Here is a 25830-nt window from a genome sequence, read left to right as displayed (position 1 = left end):
TCAAACACAGACACGGTCACACACTTAGAATTGTGTGTTTGCTTCCCTGTGAGATTGTCAGTACCACAGAGACATTTACAGCCTATGAAACCCGAGCTGCAACCCCGACAATTCTCAGTGGTATTTTCTAGGCGCAATGTCACAGGCTGGGCATTTCAGCTATAAACAATGCTGAGAGAGAAGTATCGATCACACAACAAGTTCAAGGCCAGCTTGGACAACCTGACAGAAAATGAAAGTTAAGGACTGTGGGTGTGGCTTGGTGTAGAGTTTGCCTAGCATGTGCTAAGGTCCTGGGTTCAATCCCTAGGACCAATAAATAAACACTACTCTGTGTTTGTGTGTGTTTGGATATGTGTGTGGAACGGGTATACATGAATGTGTTTGTATATATGTGTTTATCTGTGTGTGTGTCTGTACATACCTGTGGGTGTGTATGTGCACATGTACGTGTGTCTGAGTGGTGTTCTCAGCATCTGTGACAGAGGGGCAGGAATCTGGCTGGAGACAAAGCCACTTAACCAGGAGTGGGGTGAGCTCCTCAGAGTTCCTCTGTCAGACAGCCATGCCGCCCAAAACTCTGTTATTTCCTAGAAAACTGGGGTGTCAGACACACCTCAGCAGCAGGGAACATCCTTCAGCAAGGCCTGCCTCCCAAGGACCTTCTCCAACCTATAGAGGAGCCATCTCTACCCTCAAGACCTCAAGAAAAGAGCTAAAGAAAAAGAAACAATTTTTAAGTCACTTAAGCACTTGAACTACAGCAAACAAACCCTGGAAGAGGTTTTTTCCCCGACCCCAGCTGTCAGGAAGCCCCTCCTCATGCAGTGGTGGCCGGGACCCTGTTGCTGTGTTTACCCCACTGTGTGAGTGTAAGAGAGGGAGGCCACTGGCGTATACACTTAGAGCAATCCCCACTCCCCACCCACACAGGACACTCATCTTACTTGATAGTCACTGTGACATCCATCATCTTGTCAGTGATGATAGTTCCAAGAACATGGTGACGAATGGCTGTCAGCGTCAGGATACTGGGTGAGGACCTATAAATCAGAGAAGCTGCTAGCAGCGACCCCCAGACTCCAAGGGGTCTCAGTACTGCCTTGAACCCTCCCAGACACACTGAGAAAAAAGCCAGCAGATTGGGGTGGGTAAACTCAGGGAGCCTCACAGCACAATATCCTAATTAGATTTTTGTCACTTGACACAAGATGAACCCATTTGGCAAGAGGGAACTTGAGTTGAGAAAATGCTCCCACCGGACTGGCTTGTGGGCAAGCCTGTAGTTCATTTTCTTGACTGACGATTGACATGGGAGGGCCCCAGCTCACTGAGGGCAGAGCCAAACCTGGACATGTGGTCTGGTGTGTGTAAGGAAGCAGGCTGAGCAAGCCAAAGGGAGTAAGCCAGTCAGCAGCACCCCTCCACGGCCTCGGCCTCAGCTCCTTCAGGTTCTTCCTTCAGTCCTGCCCTGACTCTTCCTTCCCTTCATGATGGACTGGGATTGAAACATACAAGCCAAATAACCCTTTCCTCCCTAAATTGGTTTTGGTCATGGTGTTAACCACAGCAATAGAAACCTAAATAGGACATCCACCAAAGATGCCAAACCTCCGAGCCCTCACTGATGGGAAGGAATGCTGGCTCTGGCCACCATGTTTTATACTTTACAAGTGTATGTGGGACCCACTGAGAATAAGGGTATGATATTTTGAGAGCAGAATTAGTTCAAAGACTGTGTGTAAAGCATTTTACAGCACGGCCTTCCAGAACTGTTATTATCATTAGCACTGTGATTCTTATCAGGAGGGTGGAGCCTATACAGAGGACAGCTGTGTGACGCCATTCTCTCCTTTCCCCTTGACACGGTTTCCAGGTTTTGAACTCTGGTCTCTAGGCTGGCTCAGCAAACACCTTTACTCAATGAGCCCTCTTGCCGGCCCATTAGTTACAGAATCCTCAGGAAGAAAAGTCTGCCTCCATTTCCTCGCTAACATCTTAGGATATCATAAAACGTATACTGAGAATTTTTCACTCAAATGCCTAATCTTACCTCTTCCAAAAGAAAACAAACAAACGAAACCCAACAGAAATATACCATGTGTTCAGAAACAAATGAAGAGACAAAAGAGGGAAGCACACACCCACACAAAGCACTGTCCCCAAGCTTACGTGTCATAGGTGTAAAAGGCTTGCTCAAACCGGTGGCAGGAGCGAGGAGTCACTTTGTACACACCTACAGAGAGAAAACCAAATGTAACTGACTGGGACTAGAAGGCACTCCCAACACGTGTGCTCGGGAGGCAGCTCGCCTCATTTTAAGCTCAAACTTAACACAGACCCGGAGGTAATGGGACTGCAAACACCAGGCAGGCTGCTCTCCGGTGCCACAGACCCTCCCTTCACACCCATTCAAGAGCATTCTACCATTGCATGGAATGACTCCCTGTGGCTGCACCTGCTCAGATGCAGCTAACTCGCAAAATGGTCACACACAGAGAATGAGCTTCATACACACAATGGAATATAAGTCAGCAACAAAAAAAGAACAAAGCACTGTTATACTGCAGTGTGGCTCAACTCCAAAACTATGCTAAGTGTAAGAAGTCAAAGGCTGGGATCAGGCCAAGGCACAAAAAAGTAACTAAGCTGTGGCAAGGGCTGGGTCTGTGGCAATGACTGAAGAGCCTGGTAAGCTTGCTAGCAATCATGTACCATACGTCTTAAGCGGGTGAACGTTGTTGTTTGTGAGGTTCTGGGGATAAGCCCAGACTCAGTGTTCCACACCACTAAGCCCTGAAGCAAGTGAGCTTCATGCTGTGTAAACTGTATCTCAGTAGAGCTAGAGAAAGGCCGCAGAGGACGAGAGGCAAGGCAGGACATAGCTCCAAAGACAGGCCACTGGCAAGCAACATCATCTGAAGGTGAAAGGACCCAGGGTCTGACCCTCAGGCCCAGGCTGGTACCACACTCCCACCTCCCAGGCTCACCAGGCTTGGACAGGCAGAAACGATTGACTCCCCTGGAGAGATTGTAAATCCCCACATTCTCAGGGCCATTTCCATCCTGATGAAATTCCTGTGGGGACACAGGCAACACAATTCAGATTTTAATCTAGAGACAGCAGAAATTTACTACAGGGCTTAGGGAGAGGGATGTCTATTAGCTTACTCTTGACTGTATAGCAACCCATCCCTGGAATAAAACGGGTACTTCAGGGTTTGTAGCAGCTGAGGCAGTAGCCTGGCCTTGGAGACACCAGCTCAGGTCGTACCAGTGTCACCAGCAGCCATGCTGTTATCATTTGCCCAACTCTCTGCTGGGATCCAACAATGACATTTGCTACTGTCCCTAAGGAAACTACAGAGATAATCATGACTGTGGCCAAGCAGACAGGCTCTGGCCTACATTCCACTGACCTGGGAAGGAAGCAGGGCAACAGAAAGTGCGAGGCCAGTCTGGGCAACTCAGCAAAACTCAGCCTCAAAAATAGAAAGTAAAAAGGTGGGGTGGGGGTGCTGGAGAGATGGCTGAGCAGTGAGGAACACTAGCTGTTCTTCCAGAGAACCTGGTTCTGATTCCTACATGGAGACTCATACCCATTTGTAACTCCAACCCTAGGGGGATCCATGCCTACTTCTGCCTTCTATGTACACTGCACACAGGCAATACAGACACAAACACAGGCAAAACACCCATATACACAAAAGAAAATAACAATACTCTAGGCTGGCCGTGGTACTGCCATCTTTAATCCCAGAACTAGGGAAGGTTAAGCATTTGGCTGTGAGTTTGAGGACAGCCTGATCTTCATGGTGAGTTCCAGGACAATCAGAGCTACAAAATAGAGAAAGCTGATCTAAATAAATAAATAAATAAATAAATAAATAATAAGTTTAAAAATGGTTTAAGGACCAGGTATACAACTTAGCAATGTTTGCCCGGCACGTCTGAAACCCTGGATTTAGTCCCCAGAACTACAAAAAGAAAATAGAAGCAAAACGAGAGTAAGCGCGTGAGTAGCTCTGCCCACAGGACGCAGCCTAGAGAACTCAGCTGCACTAACAACCAGCGTACTGGGTACACCGAGGAAATGTCACATTCAGCACAGCCTGCTGGGCCTCCCCACAGCCCGAGAAGTAGACAGTGTGATCCCAACGCTGCAGGAAAACGTAAGGGGGCTTCTCAAACAGCACCGCATGCACCGCACCACACCCGAGCTGCCCAGCTGCCCTCGGGCTGAGGAGGGCCTGCAACACTGCAGATATGAGGATGCCTTCCCTGGCAGGTGGGAACTCAGGGTAGAAAAGGGAACTGGGCTTAACTGTCATTACAAACTCTTGCTGTACCAGGTTCCGGCAATTGCTATAAGCCTTGTATTTTCCTCTGTCTCTGTCTCTGTCTCTGTCTCTGTGTGTGTGCGTGTGCGTGTGCGTGTGCGTGTCCGTGTATTTGGGGAAGGGCATGTGTGTACTGCATATATGTGTAGGTCAAAGGATAACTGCAGGATTGGGTTCTTTCCTTCCAATGTGTGGGTCCAGGAAGCTAATACAGATCCCCAGCTTAGCTGCAAGCTCCTTCCTGAGCTGAGCTGTCTTGCCAGCCCTGTTGGGTCCTGTCTCTGAGACCCCTCAGAAGCAGCACATACCAGAGTGATGGCGTGTGAGAGCGCACAACGCAGCATGTAGCCGGTCTGCCTGAACTCCACTGCAGACACGTCGTCCTCCAGCACTTCCACTTCCAGACTCTTGTTTCTCCAGCACCAGTCCTCGTGCATGATGCTTACTGCAAAGCCAACACAAGGGGCTCAGGCCTTGCAGCACAGAGCAACTGGGGACCTGCTAGCTGACTGCAGAAGAGTACACGTGCTGAACACAGACGTGTGCACTTGTAATCCCAGCACTCTGAAGGCTGAGGTACAAGGATTAGGAGTTCAAAGCCTGCCTGGGCTGTAGAGTGAGACCCTGTCTAAAAAGAAAATACACTTTTCATAAAAATACCTAATCAGGCAGCAATGTTCAGGACAGGTCACTGCCAAAGAAAAACTGACACCAGTGGCCACTGTCACTACCAATAAAGAAATCCGTTTAGGCCAAAGATGCCAGGCTACAAGATCTTCATGGCCCACTAGACTCTTTGCAATTACTTTCACTGCCTGTCTGACTTCTGTTGTTGTTTTGAAATGCTGCCTTGGCAGACCTCGAACTCCTTGGCTCAAAAGATTCTCCCTCCTCAGCCTCCCTGGTACCGGACTTCCAGTCAGCTTTGCAGGTCTAGGCTTCTGGACTCTGCCAGTAAACTGTGAGCAGCAACAGTCAGTGTGTGCTCATGGGCATGGCAAGACTCCATGAAACTACAGAAACAAGCAGCCAGTGCTCTGAATGGAGTTTGCCAGCTTTCTGAGACAGAGAAACACAAGCCCCCAAGAGAGGAGTCTACTTTCTATAGGTAGAAGTCTAGTCCCTGCTTCCAGCTATAAGCTGCTCCTCAAAAAGGAGTCTAGAGCTGGCTTACTGAGGGCAGGAAGGGCACCAGTGTGGGGCCCTGCCCTGCCCACCAGGCCTGTGCTTTGCTTCTTAGTCTGTCCTTGAGAAAGGCTATGGTACCATTTCACAGGTGGGGTAGCAGTCAGGGGAGGAGAAAGAATGACTGGCCAGGGTCACTCTAGCTATACCTAAGTGACAGACATGAGAGCAGAACTATCATGCTCTTTCTGGCATTTAGAAATAAAATAGTTTATGCCAGGGCACCCTCCCAGAGCAGATGCAGAGTGGGACCTTTGTGACAAAGGATCTAACTTCGAAGGTCAAGGTCCCAGAACAGAGTTCCCTAGGAAAGGCCTACAATAAGCACAAAGGGGGCTGTGGTGGGGGCAGGCTTGGGATAGCGCATGAGAGTACCATGCCCCATCTTACTTTTGTATTTCCCAGGCAGAACTCTGTCAAAGGTGAAAGTCATGGAGTTGACCTTGCCAGAGAGCTGGAGGCTGCGCTTCTCACTCTGGCGGCTCAAGGACTGCAGGGTCACCAACAGGTCACCACAGGTGTCTGTAGAGGAGAGACAGGAGGACCTCATATGACTGCCGTCACAAACCCTGACAAGCTTCTGAGTGCCTAGCCTGAGCATCAAGCTCTGGAGGTAAGTTCAGAAAGAAAGCCTGGGAGACCCCACTTCCTTACGGTCAGTACAGTGAGTGACCCAGTCCCCAGCACCCCGGCTGTGGGCAGCAGCAGACAATGACATCCTGGCAGGGAATCAGGCCCCACCTCTGCTCAGCCCCTGCAGACCCCCTACCAAGACAGGCTAGGATAAACCACCTTTACCCCACCCCATTCGGAACAGCCTGGTCCCAGCTCCTCCCACTGCAAGCTCTGAACCAGAGGCTCTCACTTGCAATTGATACCCTACCCAGACAGGAGACTTTTCCCGAAACAGATGCCAAAAACTGCACGAAGGCCACATCCATCACAGGCCTGTTGGTCACAGTGAGAGGGAACGTCTGTGGCTTCAGCATCAGCCCGGCTCTGGTCTCGGCCTCAGGCACCACCACCTGTGAGCACAGGAGACGCTGCAGCAGTGGTTCTCAGCCTTCCCAATGCTTCGACCCCTTAATACAGTTCCTCACGGTGTGGTGACCCCAGCCATAAAGTTACTCTCACTGCTACTTCATAACTGTAATGTTGCTGCTGTTATGAATCATAGTTCAAGTATCTGTGTTTTCCAATGGTCTTAGGTGACTCCTGTCAGAGGGCCATTTAATATCCAAAGGTATCATGACCCACAGGTTGAGAACACCACACTAGAGGTTGCAGGGAACAGCTCTCCACCGCCTATGAAGTTCTAGAAGCTTTATCTGGGCCTCAAGCTAAGTAGATAGTGAGGGGTGAAGGTGCGCTTCCAGCCCAGATGTATAATCACAACAAACCTAAGAAGTAATAGTTTCAGAGTAACACAGTCCTAGCCAGGCACAGCAGCACCAGCCTGTAATCCCACACTCAGGAGGCTGAGGCACAAGGAACACCCAAGGTCCAAGTCAACCTGGGATGTGGGAACCAAGTCTCAAAGAGAGAGACTGTGCCTGATGTCCTTCAGAAGTGCCTGCAGAATTAGGTCATTCTCGTTTACCACGTGCTTTTCTTTTTCTTTGTTTTAAAGATGTTATTTATTTTATGTATGTGAGTACACCGTAGCTGTCTTCAGACACACCAGAAGAGGTCATTGGATCCCATTCCAGATGGTTGTGAGCCACCATTGTGGTTGCTGGGAATTGAACTCAGGACCTCTGGAAGAGCAGTCAGTGCTCTTAACCATTGAGCCATCTCTCCAGTCTGTAGTTATTATCTTGTGTGTTACTTTAAGACAGAGACTATGTAGCCCAGGCTAGCCTGAAATTCATGGTCCTCCTGTCTTAGCCTCCCCAGTGCTGGGACTGCTGGTGTGTGCCATCACACTTGGCTCCTTTACTGTGTGTGTGCCTTTCCCACGCTCGGAAACGGATACAGATTACTCCCAGTATGGAGCTGCCCAACTCCAACCATCTGACAGAACCTCAGAAGGGTGCCGCTATGGCATCCTTCAGACTAACAATGGCAGCTGTCATCACAGCCCGTCTCCACTCATTCCTACAGAAGGAAGGACCTACTCTAGAAGACCCAGGCTTAGGGAATGCTCCTTGGTCTCCCTCCCGAGAGCTGGGAGCAGGGTTGATTTGACTGGCAAGCCCTGCCAGCTACATATACTCGGTCTTTCCCAAGTGCATAGGGCCGCTGCACCAGAAGGTGAACAGGGCAAACCTCTGGTTGTGTTGTCGCTCAGCCCAGCTGTGCTCAGGCCAACTCCCTTGGAGGGAAACTCCAGGCCAGGGGCTGCCCTGCTTCTCCACCTGATTGGGCGAGCTCCCTGGGGCCTGTTAGCTGTCGTGGAGTCAGAGTAAGGACGCTCCTCCCTGGTTAGGCTCTCAGAAGCCGGCACCAGGACATTCCCAAGCTTGAAGAGCTGGCTTTGCTCTGCTCTTAGCCTCATCGCCGTCCTAGAGCAGCCAGAGCCCAGGATGGTACAAGAGGGCCTAAGCTCACTCCCAACCGTGCACACACACCCAGTGAGAAAGAACAGGCCTCTGTCTGTTCACAGCATCCACAGGCAGGAATGAGAACGGCTCGACATCAGGAGCCAGAAAATGAAAGGCTCCTTCTTGCGCCCTGCTATCGCTCCTAACCCTCTGGAAGACCCTTGCTTTTTCAGCTTAGGGGCGGGCATGCAAGTGTGTGGAAACCAGAGATCACCTTGGGTGTTGTTTGCTCAGAAGCTACCCAGCTTGCTCTTTTAGATGGAATTTCTCACTGGCCTGGAGCTTACTCCAGTGACCCAGGGGTCAGCCTGTCTGCTCCCTGCACCAGAATGACAAGCTCCTGCCAGCACATCTGGCTTTCTATATGGACTGTGGGGATGGAAGAGCCTTATCACCAGTCATCCTATTGCCTGAGCCACCTTCCCAGCCTTCCGACACTTTAAACCAAACACATCATCTACCTGGACTTTGTAGATCCCTGGTTTTGCTTTAAAGCAAAATGATCCATGAGCGTCAGTCTCCACAGTGACCAAAGCCTTGTCCTTGTCTTGAGAGGACAGGACCACTTTGTATTTACTCATCTGCTTGGCTGTGTCAGGGGAGCGGATGATGGATATCTGGCCGCAGATGCTGAACCTGCAAGGAGAAGCCTGGTCATTCCCACAAGGTCAAATGTAGCAACCCCGAGACAAGTACCCTTTGTACCCACTGCAGACTTTGTGACATTCACTTTAAAGAACCACCTGCAAAATTCTGCGCCTGGGCCCAGTGTTGGGAACCGACTCCTAGCAGAAATTGGCTATCATCTTTGCAGCCATCTCAGGCCATATACCCTGACAAGAGACTTGTTTTCAACAGCCTACAACAGCTGCGCACACTCTGATAAACATCTTTCTTTAGTGCCCCCAGCTGCAAGGCACATGTGGTATCCATGCTTCAAGGCACGTGGCATAGTGCCTTCAGCTGTGTTCCCCTGCTTGTCCACGAGGGCAAGGCACATGGAAAAGCGTATAAATACCCAGAATTTCCTTTCAATAAGGGGAGACTTGATCAGATCCTCTGTCTTGTCTCCATTCTTGCCATCTCTTGCCCCTCCATCCCCACTCTCTCTCTTGCTACACCCTGACCTGCAGACCGGAGCAGCAGCTCGGGCCAGGACCAAGTGGCCCCCAAACATGGGGCAGAATGGGTCATTACATAGTGGCGCCTCAACACTGGAGCTCCAGTAAGCGGGATACAGGGAAGGACACTGCGGGAATTGGAAGTGCACATCCTCACTCCTGCGCTGGAGAACCTGTTGACTGAAGGAGCTGGTTACAGCCCAGGGCAGGGCAGTGGGTGCACTGGGTAATATACGCGCCCCTCCCGGCTGCTACAGAAGCCATGTGCAGGAAATCTTCAGGTAAAAGAAATGTTTTGCCGGGCGGTGGTGGCGCACGCTTTTAATCCCAGCACTTGGGAGGCAGACACAGGCAGATTTCTGAGTTCGAGGCCAGCCTGGTCTACACAGTGAGTTCCAAGACAGCCCGGGCTATACAGAGAAACCCTGTCTCGAAAAAAAAAAAAAAAAATTAAAAAAAAAATGTTTTGGGTAATTGGATCACTACGGTAACTTGGGCTCTCAAAAAGGAAAGAGCTGTTAGCTGTCTCCAAAAACAGTGCCATTAACAGACCATAAAACTACCGAAGAGTCTTCCTTGTTTACGGTTAGGTGCCCTGTGTGGTAAGACCAAATGCAAAGTTGAAAGTGAACTCCTTAGGAACTGAGAGCCACAAACGCCTCTCGTAAAGGCAGAAGCAGCCCACAGATGGGACGACCTGGATTCCAGCTTCTGGATGAATAGTCCCTCCAAGAAACACAGCAGGCCACGCTGCTTCGGACAGAATGATCCTGAAGAACTTTCTCCTCTGACAGTCATGGGCCAGACTAAATGCTGGAGAAGCATGTCTGTCCCAACTGGATAATCGGGAAGGAGATAAAGGAATGGTTTCAGAGCTGGAGAGATGCTCAGTGGTTACAGGTAGAGGACACCCGGCCTGAAACAACTTTTGGTCCCAAAGAAACTCCAGACAAAAGGCTGAAGGTAGATGCTGACCGCCAGGCTCTCAGCTAGGCTCTCCCAAAGTCCTGGCTCCTCTCAGCACTCCCACCCTCCCCCTCTCCTGAACTCTTTGGCTCCTCCAGACCCCCACTTCTCTTTCCTGTATAACCCAGCCATTTGGTTAGATGAGAGCCCACAGACTCTCTTGGTTCTCTTGACCCCTTTCTATTCTCTCTTCCCTCCTTCTCCCCACCATGGCCTGATCGATTCTGCTGCCTATCTTCAGCCTGGACCCTTCCAGATGCCTCTGAAAGATGTTCTCTCCCTCACATCTACAATAAAACCTTCCATTCAACCAAAACACGGTCATGTCTTCATTTTCATTCAAGTCCAACTCCAGGAGACCTGGTACCCTTTTCTGCCCACCACAGGCACCATTTACATATGTGCATACATGTGTGCATACACACACACACACACACACACACACACGGGAAGGGGGAATCGAGGAGACAGAGACTGACTCATGCATAAATAAGTAAATGTAATACTATTTAAAAAAATAAATAGAACAGGGGCTGGGGAGATAGCTCAGCAGTAAAGAGTACCTCCTGCTCTTGCAGAGGACCTGCAGTTCCTGGCACCCACAGGGCAGCTCACAACTGTTTGCCACTCCTATTCCATGGGACAGCTGCCCTCTTCTGGCCTCTGAGGCATGGCACAAACATGTGTATAGACATACATGCAAGCAAGATACACTCACACATATAAATAAATGTTAAGTATCTTAATAATGTTTTTATAAATAATTTAAAAATAAATAAAAACGGTAAAAACACCAATGCATTAAGGAGGCACATCTGAAGTTCAGAGGCAGGAGGACATCTGCCTGTGCACAAAGGTCTAGGTTTGATTCCCCAACATCATCCAAAAATAAACGTAAATGTGCTTGGTTGGTCCCTGGGTCCCTCCAAAATGTAACAAGCTCTTCCAAACACACTCAAATGTCTTTTTTTCTTAACTTTGATTCAAATACTACACTTTAAATAAGAAAATTAACAGATATACACACAGGCGCACGCACAAACGCACAAACACACACACACATCAGTTGTTGAACTGATAGGCTGGGGCCTGACAGTACACACTGACTGACTGACTGACTGACTGACTGACTGACTGACTGACTCTCGGCTGGGCCTGACAGGACGTGCTGACTGACTGACTGACTCTCTGTGGGCCTGACAGTACGTGCTAACTGACTCTCGGCTGGGCCTGACAGTACGTGCTGACTGACTCTCTGCTGGGCCTGACAGTACGTGCTGACTGACTCTCTGTGGGCCTGACAGTACGTGCTGACTGACTCTCTGCTGGGCCTGACAGTACGTGCTGACTGACTCTCTGTGGGCCTGACAGTACACGCTGACTGATTGACTGACTCTCGGCTGGGCCTGACAGAACGTGCTGACTGACTCTGCATCCAGTCATCTATCAAATCCATCTGTCTCTCCTCTCCTCTTCTGCCAGCCCCTGGCTCTAAGGTACCCCCAACTTTCATCTCTTCCAGATAACTGCCACAGGCTCCTATCTGCACCTCTGCCAACACCCTGGCTTCCCACCAATTCCTACTCACCCACCCAGCAGCCAGAAAGGAAAGAAAGAATTAAAATGCCACATCTCTCTCCCTCCCTTGCTGACCCAATGGTCAAGTGGGAAAGGTTGTCCCTGCACCACAGGTACACGGTCCAAGGCTTTCTGACCTCAGCAGCAGCCTCTCCCACACGGGCTCAGCTCCTTCTCACAGCCCCTCCCATCTGAACTGCTGCCTTCCTGCCTGGGAAGCCCTGCACTTCCTCCCCTTGTCCTCCAAAGGCTTCAGAGCCACCACCATCCCGCTCGACCTAAGGGCTTCAGAGCTCCAATCTCTTCCTGGCACAATTCAAACTTGCGGCATCTCTCTTCAGCCGTCCTCCCGGGAGCTGGCAGCCCTGTCCTTACTATTTGGTTCGATTGCCTGTTACACATCTGTAGCCTTTGACACGGTGCCTCACCCAAAGCACCCGCAGAGAACCGCTCAAGGGGGTTCCCAGGTAGCTCAATGGTTCAGCTGCTTGCTTACCTAGCATGGATTTTCTAGCACACAAGTAGAGAGGGGACAGGAAAAGGACTTGAGCCCAAGAATTATCTTCTAAGGATGACTTACTTCCTGGTCTTTTAAAGCTGACTGGTCACGGCAGATCCCTGGTGACGGGTTCCTGGTGACGAGGTGGCCTGAGTCGCTGGGGCTCCGCTCCCTAGCTTTGGTGTCAGGAACCACTTTGTCACTCAGTGTCTTAGTCCCTGTGCTCTTACCCACTTATGCTCACCAGTCCAGCCCTGCAAGGCTGGCATGCCACTCTCGGTCAACAGGACACCTATGCGACAATCATCTGGATGTACACAGACCCAAACATCTGGGAGAATGTGTGTCATGTGACCGAACTTGAACCCTCATCACCTATCTGTAACAACACCTCTCACAGGCTGTGAGCCCCTAAATGTCTGTCCATTCTGTCCTTGATGTGCATATCAGTGACTAAGAGATGAACTCTGCCAATGACCAGAAATCCCTCTCAGCGCACCCCACATCCACCACGGTCAGTGCACCCCACAAAGCCCTCCAGGGTCAGACAAGGAAAGTACTCACAGGAAGGGCTAACTCGAAAGATCTTTTGCTAACATAGACAGACAGACAGACAGACAGACAGACAGACATGTTGACTGTGTTTGTACACGTGTGGAAGTCTGGGACAACTTGTCTGAGTCCGTTCTCATCTTCCACCCCGTATCCTCCAAGGGTCAAATTTAAGTCGCCAGGCCTGGCAGAAGGCACACTTACTATCTCCCTGCCCCTTCTCTTTCTACTTTAACAAACCCATTTTAACTTGAAAGCAAGAGAAAATAATTTTGTGTCCAACACGTAAGTGCCTGCAGCTAGTAAGGTTCACCACTCATCTTTCCAAAAGCAAGCCGACCCGACTCTCAACAGCTTTCTCAGCATGACTCCTGGGCAGAGGCAGTCAGACCGAACCTCATTCTCCTCTCCACAGCTGCCAAGGGGGCTGGGATGTACCCATGGCTGGCTAGGTTTCTGTCCACTTGACACATGCTGGACTCATTTGAGAAGAGGGAACTTCAGCTGAGGAAATGCTACTACAAGAATGGCCTGTAGGTAAGCCAGTGCTTCATTTCTTACCTGATAGATACAGGAGGGCCCAGCTCACTGAGGGCAGGGTCAGCACCAAGGTCCTAGGCTGTGTAAGAAAGGAGGCTGAGCAAGCCAGTCAGCAGCCTCCCACGGCCTCTGCTTCAGTTCCTGCTTCCACATCCTGCCCTGCCTTCACTCAGTGATGGACTGTGATATGGACGTGTTAACCAAATAAACCCTTTCCTCCCCAGCTTGCTTTTGGTCACGGTGCTCCGTCGCAGCAATGGAAAGCCGACCTGGACGGCATACTCACCCTGTAGCGATGAGGTCGGCCAGCTGTGGGGTGTTGGGTGCAATTTTGATGGTGACCATCTCAAAGTAGAGGTGCTCCTTCTGAGCGTGGATGGTGTATGTCCCTGTTGTTATGTTCTCCAGGCGAAAGGAACCATCGGCTTTCGTTCTGACTGTGAAACCAACGTGAACAAAAGATGAGCTGCCAAAGCTTGCACCCAGCAGGTACGTGAGGACACAGTGGTTGTCTAAGGCCACTGAGCTTGTCCCTTGTGTCTATGTCATTCCATGATGCAAAACAAGCCCTTTGCGCAGACTCAGGACCACTGTGCCTGCTCACCTTTAATCTGGTTGTTCAGGGTGACCACAGCCTCCGGGACACCTTCTCCGTCAGGTCCATTCAAGACTCTCCCAGTAACAGAGAAGCCCATGACATGGAACACGGGCTGCAAAGTGAAGAACGGGTGTTCACATGAGCATGCCGCCAAGACCCACTCCTGCCCAGAACCATGGCTCCACATGTTGGCCCCATTCCTCCCTCTCAGCCCTAATTCCACCAGCCCAGCTCCCTCTCACTGCCACTGTCCTCTCAGCTGCAATTCCCCTGCATGAATGATCAGAGTTGAATAAAAACAGCCTGCAGACTCACTTCCCAACTCACACAGGTTACTGCCTCTGGCTTGGGGGTCTCCCTGGCAAAGGGCCTTCTCCTGCACCCTGTCCCCTGCCTCACTCATATATCCCCACCTATCTCCGGCCTCTGAAACACAGACTGCATGGCCTAGGACACCTGACCTGGCCCCGACATCTCCTGGGACCCCTCACTTGTCACCCCAACATTATTTGGGACCTACGGCATTTTCCTTCAGCCCAGCATGTTCCTCCAAGCACCACCTGAAACTCCTCATCTGTTCCACCAACGTCACCTAAGACCAATGGCCTGCCCTTTCCTTACAAAGTTCAAGAGCCCACACCTAACAGCCAGAACCCAGGCCCAGACAGGTTCCTTCCAACCAATCCTTCCTCTTCAAAGTCGCTCACAACGCAGCCTGGAGCCTTGTCTGTGTGTGTCCTGCTCACTGAAAGCACCAACCCTGGGCTCTCGCAGGAGGCACTGAGCTCCAATCTCCCTGAACCACCACTAACTTTATTTCATATCTTCATCGAACTCCTCAGGGTCTGAAATGCCATTTGATTTCCTATACCTTATCCCTGCTTCATTATAATGTCGACTTTGTAAGCTCAGTGAAGCCTGGCCTGCCTCAGCTACCTGCTACACAGCAGGCACTCACTAAGTGCTCCTGGATGAACAAATGCACGCACTACGAATGAGAGCTTGAAAGTGGTCAAACTTTAGCCTGGCATGATGAGACACTCACACTCTTATAATACAAACACCAGGTGTGACTGTGCAGGGAATGGTGACACACACCTGTGATCTCAGCACTCAGCAGACACACACCTGCGATCTCAGCACTCAGGAGGCACACACCTGTGATCTAAACACTCAGGAGGCACACAGCTGTGCTCTCAGCACTCAGGAGGCACACAGCTGTGCTCTCAGCACTCAGGAGGCACACAGCTGTGCTCTCAGCACTCAGCAGACACACACCTGCGATCTCAGCACTCAGGAGGCACACACCTGTGATCTCAGCACTCAGGAGGCACACACCTGTGATCTCAGCACTCAGGAGGCACACACCTGCGATCTCAGCACTCAGGAGGCACACACCTGCGATCTCAGCACTCAGGCAGCACACAGGAGGATCGTAAGTTTAAGGCCATCCTGGGACACATAGTAGAACTGTCTTAAAACAAGAAAGGGAGAGTGTAGAGGAGGAGCCAGGAGGAATAAGAAAGTGGATTCCTTTTTATTTAGGAATCATCCTTCTGAGAATAAGTGGTAAACCAGCTAAGGATCCCCTTATTAACTCACACGTCCAAAATCATCTTTCTTAGGCACTTAGTATGTGCCAAGTGCTAAAGCGCACAGGTGGGACAAGGATGCTTCCTGGCCTGATGGAACACTCTAGGCCCTTCCTTGAAACTCCATGTCTTACTGGTTAAGACCTGCATTTGACCTCCATCTGGGTACTTTGCCCAAGTACCTGCCACACCCTTCCTGCAAGGTTGTACAGGTAATAAAGGCTCAAGGCTCGTTTTTCCTGGCCTCCTGTTCCCACAGTCAGATGCCTTGTGTAATCCTGGGAGGCAGGGCCAGCTCCTTTGACTCTGCACTATTTTAGCAGATTGTTTTTCAGTACGGTATGAACAAAGAGAGACTTTTCACTATGCCAGGTGTCCCTGGGTGCTTCCTCCATATTGCAAGCTGCCAGCAGGGACCACTTATCATTTGTTCTTAAAGACCAAGCAGGATGATGAAAACACATTGACCGTGTTGTGAAGATCCCGCCACCCCTTCCTATCACACGGTTCATGGTCTCCTGTGCTCGCTCATGTGTCTCCTGCCCTGGCCTTGTAACTGGCTCCCTGACTCCACACTGGCCCCGGCCTCCTCTCCTCACCTCACCTCTCTTCAGTAGCTCCTAATTCTCAGCAGCATAAGAGGAAAGTGGCCACCAGGCCCTGCGGCATCACCTCTCCGAACCTCTGTGCCCTCCTCCTCCGTTCTCCCCTCCCCTCCCTCCTCCCCTGTACTCCAACTTCCCTGGCCTCCTCAGTGCCTCAGACTCTCCAGGCACACTCCTGCCTTGAGACCTTTGCATTCACCACCGTTTGGGTATAATTCACCTGCCTCCCTTCAGACTGTAACTCAGCTACCTTCAGAGAGAGAACCTATGTGAGACGCAGCCCTGCGCCCTGCCCTGAATTGCAAGGCACTTCTTCTATCCCAGAGAGCACTTCCCGCCTTCTAACACACTAACCTGCTTATCAACAGGCACTGGCTCCTCTCATCACTCTACTGTAACTTCCAGAAAGACTGTCGCCTCCTTAAGCCCCTACTGCACAGCCAACGTGGAACAGAACTCAAGACATCTCACTGAGAGAGCATCCCTGACCAGGACCCTAGCCAGCTCTGCAAGATGAAGATGCTGGGCAAGAGGGAGTATTTCTATGGTACCCCAGGCTACAGCACAGAGTCCCACTTCCTCCAATAGCCATTCTGAACAGGCGTTGATGTGGACATGTCTGCACCATCTGTGTCCTGGGCTGGGAACCCAAACCCCTGTATAGCGCACCGGGAGGCCTCACCTCGATCCTCAGGCTGTCGTGCTCCACGGTGAAGTCAAGCCTGGAAGGCGCCACATCGAAGGTGATCCTTTCCCCTCTGTAGAACGGCACCTAGAAGGAGCAGCCTGGTGATTAGGAAGCTTCTACACCACACTGTGGCAGTCAGTGTTCACCCGTTCTACTGTGACAGAGGAGCCCATGTCTTGTCTTCAGTACAGGCTGTGACACCCAGTGCAAACTCGCTTGCAACTGAAAGTATTTCTCACTGCAGAACTGCTCAGGTGCCGGAGTACCTGCACAGTCATCAGGAGACACCGTATGAACAGACCTAAGTCTGAATCCAAGATCCAGGACATTTCATACACACCTTACAGAGACACAGGCTGACAGCAAACTTAACAGTGTCCTTAGATTTTGGTGTCTTTTAGATCTGGGGTTTTTAGTTTTAGGGACACTTAATCTATCCTTGCTAGGCCAAGTGTTCATGGACGGCTGGCCCAACATTTGGTCATTCAGTATGTATTACTGATTAGGACCTTAAATCCCCCCAAAGTCCATGTTGCAGGAGAGCTATGGATATGGCCCAAGACATCTGGGGACAGCAGGGTCATGCTGCAATGTCAAAAGGCTAGCCATTCTTGTGCTACAGGCATGCTTATCAGCACTGCTGGGAGGTGCTGGCACCTTCAAGAACCAGGGCCTGATGGAAGGAGGTCACACCACTGGCAGCATGCCCTTGACGACATGTCAAAATCCCAGCCCATCTGCTGTCCCCAGTTCTGTGCACTCCAGCTTCCATGAAGTGTAGCGGTTTCCCTACCAGTCAGGAACTGAAACTAGGACCCAAGATAAGCTCTGTCCCTGTCTGTTTACCTCATCATACGTGTCCTCATAGGAAAGCTGACTCACACAGCACCCAAAAGGCTGCCTCTTATCAAGCCACGGTGTCCTGAACAGATAGAGACCTGCCCACTCACCACAGTGTAGCCCCCGCTCGGCAAGGAATAGAAAGAAAATGAGCCATCTTCTTTGGAGACCGCATAGCACAGATAAACCAGGCTCTCATCTGGGGGCTGGAACCCGGACACTGGAGACACATTGCAGCCCAGGACATCCTATGGAAGGGAAGAAGAGATTTCCATTTCCATGTTCCAATCGCCCAACAGCCACAAGCAAGGCCAGGCCAACTTGTAAAGTTCAACGCATTAGTTTCTCAAGCCAGGTGACCCACGCAGGCAGATGGAACAAAAATTTTTACACTCAGCTTCAGAAGTTAAAAATGAGCAGTCTTCGTAGGAAAACAGTGAGGCTCCTCCCAACAATAAGAAAATTGGCCAAGGAAGGGAAATGATGCACCCAAGATGCCACAGAGCAAGGGTGTTCGTTAGACACGACACTGTGTGAACCTCCTCAGAGCACGAGCACCCCCCACCTCCATGGCTTCAGGGCGCCATCACTGGAGAAACCAGCCACCACTAGTATGCTCAATGGTGACCCTGCCTGCCGCTCCCCAACCTGATCTTGGTTCTTCACTTTTGTATGCTTACCTCTTTATTCACCAAAGAAGAAAAAAGAATAAACTTCACCCCTTTCATGGGCTCCCCGTCACTGCGCACAGAGCCGGACACATTATAGCCAGCCACTATAAGAGGGCCAGCCGCGTTAGCATTGGAGTTTGTCACACGCACCGTTGTACTTGCCTAGAAAAGAAAAAGGTCTTAGCTTCAATAGCACTAAATCCTAACAGCCCAACATGGTGGCTTACACAACAAGCAATCCCAGCATTATGAAGCTGGAATAGGAAGATTATTGTGACTTAGAGGCCAGCCTGGGCTAGAGCATGACAGTCTCAAAGAGAAATTTAACTACTATAATATTTTAGAAATCAGACTTTATATGATAGTTCAAACACTTAAAACCTTTTAAATATTCTTTGGGCTGTTTGTTTGTTTGTTTGTAGACAAGGTCTCCTCTATAGCCAAGGCTGGTCTAGAACCCCCTATACATAGCCCAGGCTAGCCAAGAAACTCACAGCAATCCTCCCACTTCAGCATTCCAAGTACTAGAATTACAGGTATGCACCATCACTCTCTGCTTAGACAGTCTCTCAATGACTACTGCTAACATCTCACTCAGCCACTTTTGATTAAAAGTTCAGATACAAAGCAGAAAAAAAGTTGAAATTTTAAACCAAAAAGGAAATCACTGCTTTTTCTTTCCTTGAAACAAAAGGTTTCCTCTGGCTCGAATACCCGCCTGACACTCGGTGTGGCGGCTCACAGCCCATCCCCCCCCCCTTAACAGTCCTGTGGCTGTTTGCGAGATCTCCTCCCCTAGGGTGTGTGGATAACCCCTCTAGAATATTTAGCATATTTATAGATTTCTGGTTTTGACAGGAAAACAACAAAAATTCACTGAGAACTTCTGGTGTTGCCTTTGCTCAAAGCAGTGACAGTGGTTGGTGGACTTTATAAACACCGCCACCCACAAAAGGCACCCACAGCAGCAGCACCGCTGCAGCAGGGGAGTTTCCACTGGTAACAAGCGCAGCTTCAGCACCCCAGTTCTTCCAAGACATCAGGAGAAACTGTGACTTCATCTCATGTCCTAAATCTGTCCCCATATTTAGTCCCAAACTGGCACCACCGCAGGCATGGGTCAAAGGTCACCTCCTTCAGCGCCCAGGTCGGGTGAGTTGCAAGGATTTCATAATCTCCAGGAAGAACTTTGAAAAACGCAAACCTGAGAAACACAAAACAGCACTCACTTAGGCCAGGTTTTCAATGGGGACCCGGGTGGGGATTACTGAAAGCTAAGAGCTGCACGATCCAGTTCCGTCCAAACCCACTCACTGAACACTCCCCACGTGCCGGGAAGAAGGAAAGGTGCTGTGTGCACTCAGAGGGCCAACACTCCCAGTGTCTCCTGGCATAGGCTCACAATCAGCAGGTTTGATTGACATGGACAGGAAGGAAAGGAGGAGAGGGAGAGAAAAACAGCTTAAAGCTGAGAAGTCAGAGGAGGAGGAGCTGCGTGGAAGGAAGCTAGCAAAACCCAGGCGGAGAGCTAACATAGCTGACACCATGCCAGGCATGGTGACAGCCACCTGGAATTCCTGTATTTGGGAGGTTGAGGCAGGAGAGCTGAAAATTCAAGGGTAGGCATTAAGAGGTGTCTCGGCGGCTAAGACTACTGACTATTCCTCCTGGGGACCTGGGTTTGGTTCCTTAACTGTAGGTAACTCCAGTTCCAGGAGATCCAATGCCCTCTTCTGCCTTCCACGTACACCAGGCATTCAAGTGCTGCACAGGCAAAAACGCAGCCAAGGCACCCATACACAGAAATTTTTAAAAAAAAAAAAACAAGGCCACCCTTGACTACACTGTGACGCTATCTCCCAAAATAAAACAAAACAAAAGCCAAATTAAATAAAAGACAAAAGACGGCACTGTGTATGCTGTTGAGGTGACAGGCTCTGGCTCCTGTATAAAAAGGTGAGATCTGCAGCCACCTGTTGCTAACAAGCCATCAGTGGATAAGCAGAATTCTAGACACTCCAGGTAAACTAAGGCCACAGCTGGCTGAGCTGGCACTACAAACACTACAGCCAGAGTCCTAGCATGCTCAACCTGAACAAGGCCCTGCCAATCTGAAGCTAATTCTGGCACAAGGCACTTAGTACAGGGAGCATGTGTGTTTTCCCACCGTCTGCCAGATGCTGGTTGCACAGAGCTTGGGAAGCACTGGCTTCTGGGATTAAGATTTAGCCTTTCTACCCCCCCGTGTTCCCACGTGTCCCCCCACACGTGTCCCCACACTGCTTAAGACAGAGGAGTGAAAAGGAGCTCAGAATGATTAAGGCGACTGCAATAAGGTCTGCAACAAACCACAGCTGGGGCAGCCCTCGTTTTAACATCAGAACTCCAAAACCCAGGACTTTCTGAGTACCAATATTATGCTACAAAAAAGTGGAAAACTCTAGACCATAAAACAGCTTCATGTAATGATGACGTAAAATTCTGTATGAGCAGTCTCAGCCTGCTTACTTAAGATGTGCACCTGTATGAGCAGTCTCAGCCTGCATACTTAAGATGTGCACCGACAGAACCGAACTTCATGTTCAGACGGGAGTCCCATCCCTGAAGGCTCAGGTGTTCTCCAGGGCAGAGTTCAGAGGTGAAGCCCTGGGAAGCGAGTGAGTCAGGAGGGCTTTGGCCTAACCAACAGATCAGCCTGTTGATGAATAGAGGACTGGATAAACTATTGGGAGGCAGTGGGGACCACGGTGAGAGGCGCCTCACTGAAGTGTGTCACGTGGGCCAGGGGCCCAGAAAGATGATGGCTAAGTGACCATGGTCTGAAACCAAGAGCCAGATAGAGTATCAATTGTGCACATGAGCACTGAGAAACTAAAACAGTGTGTGTATGAAGATATACCAAACTCTAGAAAACCCACATCAGAGGTCCTTCTGGTCCCAAGAACCTGGCTGAGGGACACTCAGCTTAGGCTCCGAGAAGCCATCAACAACAGTAGTTTTTCGGTTGGATAAGACACCAGAAGCTGACTAGGAACTTCAGTTACTGCTCTGGGTGGATTTTGTGAACTTAAGTAAACATGTTCTGAACGGTTCCGACAGTACCAGCTCTAATAGTCCAGTATGAATCCTGACACGTCTGCTAACAGTTACAGCTGAACTCTCTCCACCTCACAGTTCAACTAAACAGCCTTCACATTTCACTCCACAAGGTTAGCTAAATAACCATCAGGTCCCATTACTAAATGGTTTCTGTGTAGATAACAAAATGTTGTCTTTAAATCCTAACCGTGTTAACCCGTGGTCAGCAACTGTTTAGTAAGCATCACGCTGGACAAGTGCTGTCTCCCCCGTAACCTCTACCATTACCTTCATCAACAACTCAGAGAAACAAAGCACACAGAAGTGACTTTCCCATGTCCAAGAACGAACAGAGGCACCCCAATTCAACCCTGGAGCATGGCCTTTACAGTCAGTATCTGATAATCAATCGCCCACCTCCTGCACACCCATCACATGACCTCACTTCAAGAGGAACTTAGGTTCAGAAAGCATGAACTTTCTAAGAGGTCAGATGAGGATCTGAGCCCAGAATCCCTCACCCCAAAGCTCCCCACACGCCTGCATAGCCCGGTCCAACTGCTACTCACTTTCCGCCAGGCTGCGTGACTGTGGACTGGACCTTCGAGTCTGCGCCGGTACTTCTCAGGGATACCTGAACTCCTGCGGGGCCCAGGGGCTGCCCTTTGCTGAGGACCTGTGAGGAGGAAGACATTAGGACCCAGTGGGTAATTCAGCCAGCCAAGGCCCCTCCTCAGGGAAGGAGTTGAATGCGTGCTTCTGTTCCCCAAGAAGCACCTAAAACATTTCTCTATCAGTCAAGTGTCTATTTGAAGTGGAAGTAGTCAGGGAACCTTTGTGGGGGGCTGGGTGGAGAGGGGACAGTGACAGTAAAATACTGCTCCACTGAGTCTAAGACGGGGCTGGAGGCTGCTCAGCAGTTGGTTAAGGTGCACTCTTTGCAAAGGCCTGGAGTTAGGTTCCCAGCACCTATATCAGGCACCTATACAGGCAGCTATACAGACAGCTTGTAACTATCGTAACTAACTCCAGCTCCAGGGAGATCCCATGCCTCTGGTCTCTAAGGACACACACTCATACATACATATCCACACATAGTTAAAAATAAAATAAATCTTGAAAAAAAAAAGTATCACTATTTTACAAATCTCTAAGAAAACATACCCAAGATCCCCTCTTCCAGTAAGAAACCCACACATGAAACAGACTGAGGGTCCCCTCACTCTCAACATAGGGGAGGACATGGAAGTCTACACATTGGTACCCAGCAGCACAGGACTTCATCTCTACTTGGTGCCTGAGTGGAAGGAAGATGATGAGAGCTAGGGAGGCTGGAATGGGAGCAGACACTCATACAGCAGCACACACTCGCCACCCACACATTCCAATACCTCAAGGAGCTCTACCAGGACTGGATCTAGGGAAGGAGGTAGAAGACAGAGCCTGAGGAGGAGCCACTTCTGGCAGGAACCTCCCCGGAAGGAACTAGGACTAGCTCTAATATAGCAAGGGTAAGAACTCATACCCTTACCTTACCATAGGACATTCTCCACATTCACACTGACTCCCACACACCACAGACCCTGAAGCTCCCTGTGGGTGACCTATGGGCACAAGAGCCCCTCCTTCTACAAGGCTGAGAGGAGAGACAAGGCAGACCAAGTGGAGACCCGCAGAGAGTCTGGAGCCAAACCTTGCCATTCACAGAGAAGCCAGTGAACACGAAGTTGATGTCCCCGCCCTTTGTGCAGATGTCGCTCACGCCATCCACGTGCAGTTCCACGTTGGTTGGCTCTGGAGGAAAATCAGGAAAGAAGAGGTAGGGACAAGAGACAAGGCAACATGTGTGCTGGGAACACACTTCCCAGTCAGACTCTTCTACGTATTTCTACATGTAATGCCCTCATATGCCCAGAACTAAAATAAAGGCAGAAACTATACAGGAGAGTCCTCCCACCCTGCCCAGCCACCTGGCGTCCATCACTGAGGGTTCACTGAGAACCTCACTGCTGTGCTGTTGGTGTACGTGTGTGCTTGTGGTACATGTTCCTGTGGGTGTATGTTCACGCACGTGGAGGCTAGCTGTCAATGTTGGTTGTCTTCCTCCACAGCTTGCACTGGAGCAGGGCCTCTCACTGGACCGGGAGTGCATCCACCTGCCATGGCTGAGTGGCCAGCAGCACAGAGCCCACTCCTCTGACCCTAGCTCTAAGTTACAGATACATGCCACTGCCGGCTCAGACATGGATCTGAACTCAGATCCTCAGCCCTACACAAGAAACACCTTTCCAGCTGAGCCGTTCCCCAACCCCAAAGCACCCACTGTGTACAAGGAACCGAGGTCAACGCACTCAACTCTTTAAGAGCTTCAAGATTTTACTCAGGCATTAGCTGAGTCATGAAAAGGTCGGAGGATCGTTTCCACAGAGCACGTGACACAGCTCCGACATGATCACACACACTGGCTCCATATCTAACAAGGGCCATAAGCTCCACGACACCTGGAACCACATGGGGAGGACTTGAGCAGAGCAGGGTAAGGGGACAATGACAAATGGAAGAGGTGGCCCTGACTCAATCTTGTCACATGTGTACACACACACACACACACACACACACACACACACACGAGTCCTGGTTGGTTTTTTCCAACTTGACAGAAACCTAGACATATCTGGAAAGAGGGACTCTTAACTGAGAAAATGCCTCCATCAGGTTGGCCTATCGGCCAGTCTGTAGAACAGTTTCTTGATTAGTGATTGATGTGGGAGGGTCCAGCCCCCTGTAGGTGATGTCATCCCTGGGAGGATGTATAAGAAAAACTGTATAAAAAAAAACTGGCGGAACAAGCCAGAGAGAACAAGCTGTTATGTGGGTTTCCTCCATTGTCTCTGCTTTAGTTCCAGCTCCAACTTCCTTCAGTGACGGAGTGTTGACCAGAGAGAGTGAACTGAAATTAATCCTTTTCCTTCTCAAGTTGCTTTTGGTTATGGTGCTTTATCCCACCAACAGAAACCCTAACTAAGACATGCATGTGCACACACACAAAGAATTCTATACAGTGAAGGGAATGACTTAGAACCGCACATAATACAGATGAGCATCATAAACAAGACTGGAAGAAACCAGACACAAAAAGCAGCCTGTATGATTTCACTTAGTTCAAGTTCAAAACAAACTGCACCTACACAGAGCATGGTGGCTCAGGCTCTAATCCCAGTGACTTGGGAGGCTGGGGCAGAAGGATTATAGGATCAAGGCCAGCCTGGACAACTTAACAACATCCTGTATCAAAATGAAGAAAATCCAAAAGCAAACATGCTAAGAGGCTGGAGATAGCACATACACAAGTCCGTAGGTTCAGTCCTTAACACAGAGAGAGAACCAGAGCCCCTGTTACTCCAGGTGAGGACAGAGTCGTCTGTGCGCGCCGCAGGAGGTGAATGAGCACAGGGGTGGGCTGGCTTCCGTGGTGCTAACGGTTCTACCACATTATCTGCCAGTTAGCCAGGTGTGTGCACTTTGTAAAAATTAGCTCCATTAAAATAGCTGCATGACTCCTGCTACATTCGCTGCTTGTATTTAGAAGTATAGTTAATGAGAAGGGCTGGCTGCAAGGAGCGGAAACAAGAGGCCAGGCAGGCCAGAAAAGTGACCCATGTCCCCAGGGCGTCAGTCAGGCTGGCCCCTTCCAGCATCTTGGGTCCCAACCTTGCTGAAATAGGGCTTCTCTGGAGAAAAAAGCTGCAGGGGCCGTTGTGTCATGGTAAGGAATCCCTCTTGTATTTATGCCATAGATTATAGACAGGAACCATCCGCACTGTCTAAGGATAAGTCTTCCCTCCACAGAGCCACCATCTCTAGCCCCAGATAGATCAGGACTCTACTACCAAATCTTACAGTGTTCAAACGCTTCCCTTAGTTTAGAGGAAGCCAGACATAGTAGCACACATTTGTAAGCTCAACTGCACAACACTGACACAAGAAAAAACTGAATCTGAGGCTAGCCTGGGGTACACATGAGACCCAAAACCACAAACAACCCTGGTCCTGGAACCAGAGCCAGAAGAAGGCCTGCACAATGAACTGAAAATGACCGTCAGTGTGCTCTGTGGTCCCCTGAACGTGCCCCGTTACTCAGTTCACTTACCAAAACTCCAGCCTAGAGGAGGTTCAAGCTTCAGGATGAAATCCCCCTACAAGGAAAGCCAGGAAAGATGAAGGCAGGAGGCCAGAAGGTCCTGGGTAGACAGTTTAGTGTAGTTCATTCACCCAAACAGCCCCGCCAGAAATAAAATCCTACACCAGGCTCTTCTAAATGGTGGTAGCTGGATTCCAGGGGCTGAAGCTGGGCACCCAGAAACTTCCATCTAGCAGCAAGGAGATGGCCATGTGGAAGCCCACTTGTGAGTGCTAAAGACTTGGGCTGGCGAC

At 50.1% G+C, this 25830-nt stretch overlaps 1 protein-coding gene across 1 annotated transcript in view; it reads right to left on the bottom strand.

Moving 5' to 3' along the window:
- The window catches only part of LOC114640031 (nodal modulator 1), a 50768-nt gene that overhangs the window by 18642 nt on the left and 6296 nt on the right, over nt 1–25830 (bottom strand). The window contains exons 3-18 of the mRNA XM_028788914.1: nt 25547–25592; nt 23090–23190; nt 21966–22072; nt 19450–19522; nt 18328–18480; nt 17758–17895; nt 16802–16891; nt 13929–14034; nt 13611–13761; nt 8530–8704; nt 6409–6550; nt 5916–6047; nt 4649–4785; nt 2991–3078; nt 2173–2236; nt 948–1043 (exon numbers count right to left, since the gene is read on the bottom strand). Coding sequence (XP_028644747.1) covers nt 948–1043; nt 2173–2236; nt 2991–3078; nt 4649–4785; nt 5916–6047; nt 6409–6550; nt 8530–8704; nt 13611–13761; nt 13929–14034; nt 16802–16891; nt 17758–17895; nt 18328–18480; nt 19450–19522; nt 21966–22072; nt 23090–23190; nt 25547–25592 — 1799 coding nt within the window. The remainder of the gene's footprint in view (nt 1–947; nt 1044–2172; nt 2237–2990; nt 3079–4648; nt 4786–5915; nt 6048–6408; nt 6551–8529; nt 8705–13610; nt 13762–13928; nt 14035–16801; nt 16892–17757; nt 17896–18327; nt 18481–19449; nt 19523–21965; nt 22073–23089; nt 23191–25546; nt 25593–25830) is intronic.

This window comes from Grammomys surdaster, unplaced genomic scaffold, assembly GCF_004785775.1.
Source record: "Grammomys surdaster isolate TR1022 unplaced genomic scaffold, NIH_TR_1.0 125769, whole genome shotgun sequence".
Taxonomy (NCBI): Eukaryota; Metazoa; Chordata; class Mammalia; order Rodentia; family Muridae; genus Grammomys; species Grammomys surdaster.
Note: the sequence above shows the minus strand (reverse complement) of the source record. Positions and strands in the feature narration are given on the sequence as shown.